This window comes from Coregonus lavaretus (assembly GCF_964263955.1).
Source record: "Coregonus lavaretus genome assembly, contig: HAP1_SCAFFOLD_2135, whole genome shotgun sequence".
NCBI lineage: Eukaryota > Metazoa > Chordata > Actinopteri > Salmoniformes > Salmonidae > Coregonus > Coregonus lavaretus.
The window spans coordinates 1-13,938 of NW_028166478.1; the positions used below are offsets into that span (position 1 = coordinate 1).

At 47.1% G+C, this 13,938-nt stretch overlaps 1 protein-coding gene across 1 annotated transcript in view; it reads left to right on the top strand.

Moving 5' to 3' along the window:
* Positions 1-6: 6 nt before the first annotated feature.
* Positions 7-13,938, top strand: part of LOC311114666 (paralemmin-1-like) — a gene marked incomplete at its 3' end in the record, with an annotated part of 33,693 nt that continues 19,761 nt past the window's right edge. Inside the window, exons 1-2 of the mRNA XM_084189906.1 lie at positions 7-33; positions 2,440-3,210. Coding sequence (XP_084046032.1) covers positions 2,442-3,210 — 769 coding nt within the window. The remainder of the gene's footprint in view (positions 34-2,439; positions 3,211-13,938) is intronic.

Genomic DNA, 13,938 nt, shown 5'->3' on the forward strand with positions numbered 1-13,938 from the left:
CACCTGCCTCTGGGGAGCAACCAAGGAAACCTGGTAGGTGCTGGGGGGGGTTGAGGCTTGGTTGGACCGGAGCAACAGAGAAGAGCAGGCCAGGACAAACAGGACAGGAAGGACAGGCCGGCGCCAGGACAGGACAGGACAGGACCAGGGGTGGTAGCTAATGGGGATTCCAGATGGAGGGACGTAGGGATAGTGGCCCCAATCCAGAGACAGCTAGAGCTGCTATACAACCAACCACACACACGACACACACACACGACAAACACACACGGCACACACACACACAAGACAAACACACACGACAAACACACACACACACGACAAACACACACGACAAACACACACGGCACACACACACACACGACAAACACACACGACAAACACACACACACGACAAACACACACGGCACACACACACACACACACACACGACAAACACACACGGCACACACACACGACAAACACACACACACACGACAAACACACACGGCACACACACACACACACACGACAAACACACACACACACGACACACACACGATGCAGTGCAGCCTTAAAAGGCCAGCAGCGCTCCAGTAACAACACACTCCCTAGTTGAGAAAGACGTGTCAGGACCAGTGTGTTGATGGAGAAAGACGTGTCAGGACCAGTGTGTTGATGGAGAAAGACGTGTCAGGACCAGTGTGTTGATGGAGAAAAGACGTGTCAGGACCAGTGTGTTGATGGAGAAAAGACGTGTCAGGACCAGTGTGTTGATGTTAGAAAGACGTGTCAGGACCAGTGTGTTGATGGAGAAAGACGTGTCAGGACCAGTGTGTTGATGGAGAAAGACGTGACAGGACCAGTGTGTTGATGGAGAAAGACGTGACAGGACCAGTGTGTTGATGGAGAAAGACGTGTCAGGACCAGTGTGTTGATGGAGAAAGACGTGTCAGGACCAGTGTGTTGATGGAGAAAGACGTGTCAGGACCAGTGTGTTGATGTTAGAAAGACGTGTCAGGACCAGTGTGTTGATGGAGAAAGACGTGTCAGGACCAGTGTGTTGATGGAGGAAGACGTGTCAGGACCAGTGTGTTGATGGAGTAAGACGTGTCAGGACCAGTGTGTTGATGGAGAAAGACGTGTCAGGACCAGTGTGTTGATGGAGTAAGACGTGTCAGGACCAGTGTGTTGATGGAGAAAGACGTGTCAGGACCAGTGTGTTGATGGAGAAAGACGTGTCAGGACCAGTGTGTTGATGGAGAAAAGACGTGTCAGGACCAGTGTGTTGATGGAGGAAGACGTGTCAGGACCAGTGTGTTGATGGAGAAAAGACGTGTCAGGACCAGTGTGTTGATGGAGAAAAGACGTGTCAGGACCAGTGTGTTGATGGAGAAAAGACGTGTCAGGACCAGTGTGTTGATGGAGTATTCTGTGTCTATAATCATATTTTAGTGGTAACATGCTGTATTCTGTGTCTATAATAATTTTTTAGTGGTAACATGCTGTATTCTGTGTCTATAATCATATTTTAGTGGTAACATGCTGTATTCTGTGTCTATAATCATATTTTAGTGGTAACATGCTGTATTCTGTGTCTATAATAATATTTTAGTGGTAACATGCTGTATTCTGTGTCTATAATAATATTTTAGTGGTAACATGCTGTATTCTATGTCTATAATAATATTTTAGTGGAAACATTCTGTATTCTGTGTCTATAATCATATTTTAGTGGAAATATGCTGAATGCTGTTTCTATGGTCATAGTTTAGTGGTAACATGCTGTATTCTGTGTCTATAATCATATTTTAGTGGTAACATGCTGTATTCTGTGTCTATAATAATATTTTAGTGGTAACATGCTGTATTCTGTGTCTATAATAATATTTTAGTGGTAACATGCTGTATTCTATGTCTATAATAATATTTTAGTGGAAACATTTTGTATTCTGTGTCTATAATCATATTTTAGTGGAAATATGCTGAATGCTGTTTCTATGGTCATAGTTTAGTGGTAACATGCTGTATGCTGTGTCTATGGTCATAGTTTAGTGGTAACATGCTGTATGCTGTGTCTATGGTCATAGTTTAGTGGTAACATGCTGTATGCTGTGTCTATGGTCATAGTTTAGTGGTAACATGCTGTATGCTGTGTCTATGGTCATAGTTTAGTGGTAACATGCTGTATGCTGTGTCTATGGTCATAGTTTAGTGGTAACATGCTGTATGCTGTGTCTATGGTCATAGTTTAGTGGTAACATGCTGTATGCTGTGTCTATGGTCATAGTTTAGTGGTAACATGCTGTATGCTGTGTCTATGGTCATAGTTTAGTGGTAACATGCTGTATGCTGTGCGTCTCCCCTTGTCCGTCTGTCTGTCTGTAGCCATGGTGATGTGCCTATTGTAGGACTATAATGGTAACGATGTGATAATGTGTTCTGTCCGTCTGTCTGTAGCGATGTACGCCATGGAGATCAACGTGGAGAAGGACAGGAAGACAGGTGACACCAGGATCCTGTCAGCGTCTTCCATCAGCCCTGACGAGGTGCCCCAGCGTGGGGTCAAGGTCTTCGACGACGGCCGGAATGTTGTCTACGAGGTCCGCTCGGTGGGGTGCACCACCCTGGAGAACGGGGTTCACCCCTGGAGCTCCCAACAGGTGGACGAGCTGATGCAGAGGGTCGGGGGGCCCGCCAGCCAGACTGAGGTTACCGTCACCCCCGATGGCGCTGGCGACCCCAAAACCTCCCCCAGCTCTGCTGACCGCGCCGATGAGCTCCCAACCACCTACACCACCCCCCCAGCCGTCCATAGCCCTACCACAACGGCCCACAAGGTGCCCCAGGCTCCAGGCGCCCCCATCACCACCCAGCCTCCACCCAGCTGGGAGGTGACCTACGAGGGGGAGGTGACGGAAGCTCCCCAGGCCACGGCAGAGAAGCCGATCACGATGATCTTCATGGGCTACCATAATGTAGATGACCAGGATGAGACCAAGAGGCTGCTGGGATTCGACGGCACCATCAAGGCAGAGATCGTCCTGATCGATGACGACGATGAGAAGTCGCTACGGGAGAAAACGGTCACCGACGGTTACTCCATAATGGATGGCAACGCCGCCGACCTGGTGTCCGGCGCCCGGCCGCTCAGCGACACCACCGAACTGTCGTCGGAGGGGAAGGACGAGAGCTCTGCCACGACCACCAAGGAACTCCCCTCCCCAGCAGGTATAGAGAAGAAAAAGCGCTGCCAATGCTGTACCATCATGTGACCTCCTCATTACTTTAACTACACTACCCACAACTCTCTATTTTTCCTGGGACTGCCGGGAGGGAAGAGCTCGTTGGTTCATCAAGGCTCTGATCTTCCTCCTCCCTAAACCCTCCTCCTCCTCTTCCTCATCCTCTTCCTCCTCATGGCTACTAACAGAACCTCCCCCTGCACTCTGACCTCTGGGACCTGGCTGGGGTTACATCACTCTCTTTATCTGACCTTTGACCTACAACCTCTCCCCTCTGTGAGCTGGTTGTGTCCGAACCTTGACCCTGACGATGCACTCGCTCTCTCTCCCCTCTGTGAGCTGGGAAAGCAAAGCATCCTGTCTCATCTCTGGCCTGTCTGAGTTGACCCTAGACACTGATCTTCGGTCAGTTTTTAATTTCCCCCAATAATGGTTAAGGACAGGATTGGGCGAGGGGAAGCTGATCCTGGATCTTTAGCTAGGGGAAACCTCACAGGGGTTGGGTTGGACAGTCAGTTGCTAGTTTATGTGTACACAACACATTGTAGTGTGGTGGTTATTAACTGTTATTTTGTAATAATCGACAATGAGAATAAACAACAGGACATCATCAAAACAAGCATGTCACGTGAAGAAAGAGATTGTCTGTAAGAAATAGGCACAGTCATTTAACCTCACTATCTATCCTCAACAGTACTGGTAGATCATGTTACAGAACTGGATCTGAAGATGAAAGGGTCAATTTGGGTGTTTGTGTTTCATTCAGACTGGCTCATATGTCTACAAACATCTATCAGCCACTCCTAAACACTATCTATCAGCCACTCCTAAACACCATCTATCAGCCACTCCTAAACACCATCTATCAGCCACTCCTAAACACTATCTATCAGCCACTCCTAAACACTATCTATCAGCCACTCCTAAACACCATCTATCAGCCACTCCTAAACATTATCTATCAGCCACTCCTAAACACCATCTATCAGCCACTCCTAAACATTATCTATCAGCCACTCCTAAACACCATCTATCAGCCACTCCTAAACACCATCTATCAGCCACTCCTAAACACCATCTATCAGCCACTCCTAAACACCATCTATCAGCCACTCCTAAACACCATCTATCAGCCACTCCTAAACACCATCTATCAGCCACTCCTAAACACCATCTATCAGCCACTCCTAAACACAATCTATCAGCCACTCCTAAACACCATCTATCAGCCACTCCTAAACACCATCTATCAGCCACTCCTAAACACTATCTATCAGCCACTCAACAGCTATCATACCTAATGATAGGCTTGCATTGGACATAAACTCCTTATGCTAACAATGTCAAAGTAGAGGAGGGAACTACCTGGATATCAGAGTAGAGGAGGGAACTACCTGGATATCAGAGTAGAGGAGGGAACTACCTGGATATCAGAGTAGAGGAGGGAACTACCTGGATATCAGAGTAGAGGAGGGAACTACGTGGATATCAGAGTAGAGGAGGGAACTACCTGGATATCAGAGTAGAGGAGGGAACTACCTGGATATCAGAGTAGAGGAGGGAACTACCTGGATATCAGAGTAGAGGAGGGAACTACCTGGATATCAGAGTAGAGGAGGGAACTACCTGGATATCAGAGTAGAGGAGGGAACTACCTGGATATCAGAGTAGAGGAGGGAACTACCTGGATATCAGAGTAGAGGAGTGAACTACCTGGATATCAGAGTAGAGGAGGGAACTACCTGGATATCAGAGTAGAGGAGGGAACTACCTGGATATCAGAGTAGAGGAGGGAACTACCTGGATATCAGAGTAGAGGAGGGAACTACCTGGATATCAGAATAGAGGAGGGAACTACCTGGATATCAGAGTAGAGGAGGGAACTACCTGGATATCAGAGTAGAGGAGGGAACTACCTGGATATCAGAGTAGTGGAGGGAACTTCCTGGATATCAGAGTAGTGGAGGGAACTACCTGGATCTCAGAGTAGAGGAGGGAACTACCTGGATATCAGAGTAGAGGAGGGAACTACCAGGATCTCAGAGTAGAGGAGGGAACTACCTGGATATCAGAGTAGAGGAGGGAACTACCTGGATATCAGAGTAGAGGAGGGAACTACCTGGATATCAGAGTAGTGGAGGGAACTACCTGGATATCAGAATAGAGGAGGGAACTACCTGGATATCAGAGTAGAGGAGGGAACTACCTGGATATCAGAGTAGAGGAGGGAACTACCTGGATATCAGAGTAGAGGAGGGAACTACCTGGATATCAGAGTAGTGGATGGAACTACCTGGATATCAGAGTAGAGGAGGGAACTACCTGGATATCAGAGTAGTGGAGGGAACTACCTGGATATCAGAGTAGTGGAGGGAACTACCTGGATATCAGAGTAGAGGAGGGAACTACCTGGATATCAGAGTAGAGGAGGGAACTACCTGGATATTAGAGTAGAGGAGGGAACTAGCTGGATATCAGAGTAGTGGAGGGAACTACCTGGATATCAGAGTAGAGGAGGGAACTACCTGGATATCAGAGTAGAGGAGGGAACTACCTGGATATCAGAGTAGTGGAGGGAACTACCTGGATATCAGAATAGAGGAGGGAACTACCTGGATATAAGAGTAGAGGAGGGAACTACCTGGATATCAGTGTAGTGGAGGGAACTACCTGGATATCAGAGTAGAGGAGGGAACTACCTGGATATCAGAGTAGAGGAGGGAACTACCTGGATATCAGAGTAGAGGAGGGAACTACCTGGATATCATAGTAGAGGAGGGAACTACCTGGATATCAGAGTAGAGGAGGGAACTACCTGGATATCAGAGTAGAGGAGGGAACTACCTGGATATCAGAGTAGAGGATGGAACTACCTGGATATCAGAGTAGAGGAGGGAGCTACCTGGATATCAGAGTAGAGGAGGGAACTACCTGGATATCAGAGTAGTGGAGGGAACTACCTGGATATCAGAGTAGAGGAGGGAACTACCTGGATATCAGAGTAGAGGAGGGAACTACCTGGATATCAGAGTAGTGGAGGGAACTACCTGGATATCAGAGTAGAGGAGGGAACTACCTGGATATCAGAGTAGAGGAGGGAACTACCTGGATATCAGAGTAGAGGAGGGAACTACCTGGATATCAGAGTAGTGGAGGGAACTACCTGGATATCAGAGTAGTGGAGGGAACTACCTGGATCTCAGAGTAGAGGAGGGAACTACCTGGATATCAGAGTAGAGGAGGGAACTACCTGGATATCAGAGTAGAGGAGGGAACTACCTGGATATCAGAGTAGAGGAGGGAACTACCTGGATATCAGAGTAGAGGAGGGAACTACCTGGATGTCAGAGTAGAGGAGGGAACTACCTGGATATCAGAGTAGAGGAGGGAACTGCCTGGATATCAGAGTAGAGGAGGGAACTACCTGGATATCAGAGTAGAGGAGGGAACTACCTTGATATCAGAGTAGAGGAGGGAACTACCTGGATATCAGAGTAGAGGAGGGAACTACCTGGATATCAGAGTAGAGGAGGGAACTACCTGGATATCAGTGTAGTGGAGGGAACTACCTGGATATCAGAGTAGAGGAGGGAACTACCTGGATATCAGAGTAGAGGAGGGAACTACCTGGATATCAGAGTAGAGGAGGGAACTACCTGGATATCAGAGTAGAGGAGGGAACTACCTGGATATCAGAGTAGAGGAGGGAACTACCTGGATATCAGAGTAGAGGAGGGAACTACCTGGATATCAGAGTAGAGGAGGGAACTACCTGGATATCAGAGTAGAGGAGGGAACTACCTTGATATCAGAGTAGAGGAGGGAACTACCTGGATATCAGAGTAGAGGATGGAACTACCTGGATATCAGAGTAGAGGAGGGAACTACCTGGATATCAGAGTAGAGGAGGGAACTACCTGGATATCAGAGTAGAGGAGGGAACTACCTGGATATCAGAGTAGTGGAGGGAACTACCTGGATATCAGAGTAGAGGAGGGAACTACCTGGATATCAGAGTAGAGGAGGGAACTACCTGGATATCAGAGTAGTGGAGGGAACTACCTGGATATCAGAGTAGAGGAGGGAACTACCTGGATATCAGAGTAGAGGAGGGAACTACCTGGATATCAGAGTAGTGGAGGGAACTACCTGGATATCAGAGTAGTGGAGGGAACTACCTGGATCTCAGAGTAGAGGAGGGAACTACCTGGATATCAGAGTAGAGGAGGGAACTACCTGGATATCAGAGTAGTGGAAGGAACTACCTGGATATTAGAGTAGAGGAGGGAACTACCTGGATATCAGAGTAGAGGAGGGAACTACCTGGATATCAGAGTAGAGGAGGGAACTAACTGGATATCAGAGTAGAGGAGGGAACTACCTGGATATCAGAGTAGAGGAGGGAACTACCTGGATATCAGAGTAGTGGAGGGAACTACCTGGATATCAGAGTAGTGGAGGGAACTACCTGGATATCAGAGTAGAGGAGGGAACTACCTGGATATCAGAGTAGAGGAGGGAACTACCTGGATATCAGAGTAGAGGAGAGAACTACCTGGATATAAGAGTAGTGGAGGGAACTACCTGGATATCAGAGTAGAGGAGGGAACTACCTGGATATCAGAGTAGAGGAGGGAACTACCTGGATATCAGAGTAGTGGAGGGAACTACCTGGATATCAGAGTAGTGGAGGGAACTACCTTGATCTCAGAGTAGAGGAGGGAACTACCTGGATATCAGAGTAGAGGAGGGAACTACCTGGATATCAGAGTAGAGGAGGGAACTACCTGGATATCAGAGTAGAGGAGGGAACTACCTGGATATCAGAGTAGAGGAGGGAACTACCTGGATATCAGAGTAGAGGAGGGAACTACCTGGATATCAGAGTAGTGGAGGGAACTACCTGGATATCAGAGTAGTGGAGGGAACTACCTTGATCTCAGAGTAGAGGAGGGAACTACCTGGATATCAGAGTAGAGGAGGGAACTACCTGGATATCAGAGTAGAGGAGGGAACTACCTGGATATCAGAGTAGAGTAGGGAACTACCTGGATATCAGAGTAGAGGAGGGAACTACCTGGATATCAGAGTAGAGGAGGGAACTACCTGGATATCAGAGTAGAGGAGGGAACTACCTGGATATCAGAGTAGAGGAGGGAACTACCTGGATATCAGAGTAGAGGAGGGAACTACCTGGATATCAGAGTAGAGGAGGGAACTACCTGGATATCAGAGTAGAGGAGGGAACTACCTGGATATCAGAGTAGAGGAGGGAACTACCTGGATATCAGAGTAGTGGAGGGAACTACCTGGATATCAGAGTAGTGGAGGGAACTACCTGGATATCAGAGTAGAGGAGGGAACTACCTGGATATCAGAGTAGAGGAGGGAACTACCTGGATATCAGAGTAGAGGAGGGAACTACCTGGATATCAGAGTAGAGGAGGGAACTCTACGTCGACAGGTAGCCTAGCGGTTAAGAGCATTGGGCAAGTAACCGAAAGGTCTCTGGTTTAAATCCCCGAGCCGGCAAGGTGGAAAAATCTGCCGTTCTGTCCCCATGCGCCAATGACGTGGACGTCAATTAAGGTAGCCCCCCCCCCCCCGTCCTGATTCAGAGGGGTTGGGTTAAATGCAGAAGACAGAGATTTCAGTTGAATGCATTCAGTTGTACAACTGAGTAGGTTTTCTCTGTCTCTCTTTCTCTCTCTCTCTAAATGCATTGGTTCAGAGCAGGTTCGTTTTTGTCATCGTTAACTTTGTTCTGGAGGCAGCTTCATTCATCTTTGAAAAATAGCCAATTTTGACTTTGCTGCTGGCCTATCTAAGGGGAAATCGCCCCAGTTCTGCCTCCAGGACAAGACTCATCACAATAAAGGTCAACCTGCTGGTTAAAGGAACTAGGGGACGAAGGAAGTCATTCTCCTCCCAGTTGACTTTAACATCAGGTTACAAAGAACGCTTAAGGTCAACTAAAGCTCCTAGTGTCTCTAACTCTGTTCTGCTATCTGACCTACCTGTACACACACTGACAGCATGCCATTGGGTTAACCATGTGACGTAGTGTAATGAGGGTTGTACTGAGAATCTACTGAGGTCCAGTTTGCCTGGCAGAGTAACCAGACCTTAGTTTACAAGTATTATGGGGTCTGGCCTAGCTATGCACCAACAGAACAACACTTACATACTGCAGAACAATCCATCAACAACAATAATAGTAAAAACGATGTGGAAATACTTAATTCTCAATAGTTTAAGACTGACTGGTATTGTTGCCAACTGATATAGGCATCATATTCTCCACTGTGATTCCAGTTAGCATATCATTTGCTACCACCTAGAACAATCTCTACCACAATCCGACTGAAGTTAGCAAACCAGCGAACACAACTTCGGACCCTGGTCAAAAGTAAGGCACTACACAGGGAATAGGAGTCAGTTGGGACGCAGCCTGACTATGGAGTGGGTCAGTTGGGACCCAGCCTGACTATGGAGTGGGTCAGTTGGGACCCAGCCTGACTATGGAGTGGCAGTGTGTTAGTGCTCAGGTGATGATGCCAGCATGTCACAGACAGACAGATCCCTGAGAACAGCCTCGGTAATTTGAAGGTATTCAAATATATACTTTCTTTATCTACAGACTGTGTGTGTGTGTGTGTGTGTGTGTGTGTGTGTGTGTGTGTGTGTGTGTGTGTGTGTGTGTGTGTGTGTGTGTGTGTGTGTGTGTGTGTGTGTGTGTGTGTGTGTGTGCGTGCGTGCGTGCGTGCGTGCGTGCGTGTGTGCACACCCACAAACACACACGCACGCACGCGCACACACACACACACACACACACACACAGTCTGTAGATAAAGAAAGTATATATTTGCTCAATATGAGTGCAGATGATATTTTCAACATGTATTTATAGAGACGTTGATTGTATAGTAATAATAATATACGCTGAATGTGCAAAACATTAAGGACACCTTCCTAAAATTGAGTTGCACCCCCCTTTTGCCCTCAGAACAGCCTCAATTTGTCAGGGCATTGGACTCTACAAGGTGTCGAAAGCGTTCCACAGGGATGCTGGCCCATGTTGACTCCAATGCTTCTCAGAGTTGTTTCAAGTTGGCTGGATGTCATTTGGGTGGTGGACCATTCTTGATACACACGGGAAACTATTGAGCGTTGCAGTTCTTGACAAAAACCGGTGCACCTGGCACATTTTTACATTTTGGTCATTTAGCAGACGCTCTTATCCAGAGCGACTTACAGTTTTTTTGCATACAATTATTAATTTTTTCATACTGGTCCCCCGTGGGAAACGAACCCACAACCCTGGCGTTGCAATCGCCATGCTCTACCAACTGAGCTACACGGGGCTATAACCACTACACGCCACCTGCTACCGTACCCCATTCAAAGGCACTTAAATCTTCTTTCTTGCCCATTTACCATCTGAATGGCACACATACACAATCCATGTCTCAGTTGTCTCAATGCTTAAACATCCTTCTTTAACCTGTCTCCGCCCCTTCATCTACACTGATTGAAGTGGATTTAACAAGTGACATCAATAAGGGATCAAAGCTTTCACCTGGATTCACCGGATCAGTCTTTGTAATATAATAATAATATGCCATTTAGCAGATGCTTTTATCCAAAGCGACTTACAGTCATGCGCGCATACATTTTTTATTTTTTTTGTGTATGGGTGGTCCCGGGGATCAAACCCACTACCCTGGCGTTACAAGCGCCGTGCTCTACCAGCTGAGCTACAGAGGACCATGGAAAGAGCAGTTTTGTATATTCAGTGTATGTATATATATTATATATATATACACTACCGGTCAAAAGTTTTAGAACACCTACTCATTCAAGGGTTTTTCTTTATTTTTACTATTTTCTACATTGTAGAATAATAGTGAAGACATCAAAACTATGAAATAGCACATATGGAATCATGATGTAGTAACCAAAAAAGTGTTAAACAAATCAAAATATATTATATATTTGAAATTCTTCAAATGGCCCCCCTTTGCAATGATGACAGCTTTGCACAGTCTTGGCATTCTCTTAACCAGCTTCACCTGGAATGCTTTTCCAACAGTCTTGAAGGAGTTCCCACATACAGTGGGGGAAAAAGTATTTAGTCAGCCACCAATTGTGCAAGTTCTCCCACTTAAAAAGATGAGAGAGGCCTGTAATTTTCATCATAGGTACACGTCAACTATGACAGACAAAATGAGAATTCTCTTTCCAGAAAATCACATTGTAGGATTTTTAATGAATTTATTTGCAAAATATGGTGGAAAATAAGTATTTGGTCAATAACAAAAGTTTCTCAATACTTTGTTATATACCCTTTGTTGGCAATGACACAGGTCAAACGTTTTCTGTAAGTCTTCACAAGGTTTTCACACAATGTTGCTGGTATTTTGGCCCATTCCTCCATGCAGATCTCCTCTAGAGCAGTGATGTTTTGGGGCTGTCACTGGGCAACACGGATTTTCAACTCCCTCCAAAGATTTTCTATGGGGTTGAGATCTGGAGACTGGCTAGGCCACTCCAGGACCTTGAAATGCTTCTTACGAAGCCACTCCTTCATTGCCCGGGCGGTGTGTTTGGGATCATTGTCATGCTGAAAGACCCAGCCACGTTTCATCTTCAATGCCCTTGCTGATGGAAGGAGGTTTTCACTCAAAATCTCACGATACATGGCCCCATTCATTCTTTCCTTTACACGAATCAGTCGTCCTGGTCCCTTTGCAGAAAAACAGCCCCAAAGCATGATGTTTCCACCCCCATGCTTCACAGTAGGTATGGTGTTCTTTGGATGCAACTCAGCATTCTTTGTCCTCCAAACACGACGAGTTGAGTTTCTACCAAAAAGTTCTATTTTGGTTTCATCTGACCGTATGACATTCTCCCAATCCTCTTCTGGATCATCCAAATGCACTCTAGCAAACTTCAGACGGGCCTGGACATGTACTGGCTTAAGCAGGGGGACACGTCTTGCACTGCAGGATTTGAGTCCCTGGCGGCGTAGTGTGTTACTGATGGTAGGCTTTGTCACTTTGGTCCCAGCTCTCTGCAGGTCATTCACTAGGTCCCCCCGTGTGGTTCTGGGATTTTTGCTCACCGTTCTTGTGATCATTTTGACCCCACAGGGTGAGATCTTGCGTGGAGCCCCAGATCGAGGGAGATTATCAGTATGTCTTCCATTTCCAAAAAATTGCTCCCACAGTTGATTTCTTCAAACCAAGCTGCTTACACATTGCAGATTCAGTCTTCCCAGCCTGGTGCAGGTCTACAATTTTGTTTCTGGTGTCCTTTGACAGCTCTTTGGTCTTGGCCATAGTGGAGTTTGGAGTGTGACTGTTTGAGGTTGTGGACAGGTGTCTTTTATACTGATAACAAGTTCACACAGGTGCCATTAACACAGGTAACGAGTGGAGGACAGAGGAGCCTCTTAAAGAAGAAGTTACAGGTCTGTGAGAGCCAGAAATCTTGCTTGTTTGTAGGTGACCAAATACTTATTTTCCACCATAATTTGCAAATAAATTCATTAAAAATCCTACAATGTGATTTTCTGGAGAAAAAAAATCTCAATTTGTCTGTCATAGTTGACGTGTACCTATGATGAAAATTACAGGCCTCTCTCATCTTTTTAAGTGGGAGAACTTGCACAATTGGTGGCTGACTAAATACTTTTTTTCCCCACTGTATGCTGAGCACTTGTTGGCTGCAAACCATCTCAATTTGTTTGAGGTCGTGGGATTGTGGAGGCCAGGTCATCTGATTCTACAATGTAGAAAATAGTAAAAATAAAGAAAAACCCTTGAATGAGTAGGTGTTCTAAAACTTTTGACAGGTAGTATATATAGTATTTGTATACAAATGCAGCATCCATAAAAGCCATAGATCCTTAGCATGGATTGGAGCATTTCTTATTTTTTTCTTTCTTCCTCTCCCCTCCTGTCTTCCTAACTATCCTCACCTGTCCTCCTTCCTCTTCCCTCCTGTCCTCCTAACTCTCCCCTCCTGTCCTTCCTCTCCCCTCCTGTCCTCCTTCCTCTCCCCTCCTGTCCTCCTAACTCTCCCCTCCTGTCCTCCTTCCTCTCCCCTCCCGTCCTCCTAACTCTCCCCTCCTGTCCTTCCTCTCCCCTCCTGTCCTCCTTCCTCTCCCCTCCTGTCCTCCTAACTCTCCCCTTCTGTCCTCCTTCCTCTCCCCTCCTGTCCTCCTAACTCTCCCCTCCTGTCCTTCCTCTCCCCTCCTGTCCTTCCTCTCCCCTCCTGTCCTCCTTCCTCTCCCCTCCTGTCCTCCTAACTCTCCCCTCCTGTCCTCCTTCCTCTCCCCTCCCGTCCTCCTAACTCTCCCCTCCTGTCCTTCCTCTCCCCTCCTGTCCTTCCTCTCCCCTCCTGTCCTCCTAACTCTCCCCTCCTGTCCTCCTTCCTCTCTCCTCCTGTCCTCCTAACTCTCCCCTCCTGTCCTCCTTCCTCTCTCCTCCTGTCCTCCTAACTCTCCCCTCCTGTCCTTCCTCTCTCCTCCTGTCCTCCTAACTCTCCCCTCCTGTCCTCCTTCCTCTCCCCTCCTGTCCTCCTTCCTCTCCCCTCCTGTCCTCCTTCCTCTCCCCTCCTGTCCTCCTTCCTCTCCCCTCCTGTCCTCCTTCCTCTCCCCTCCTGTCCTCCTTCCTCTCCCCTCCTGTCCTCCTAACTCTCCCCTCCTGTC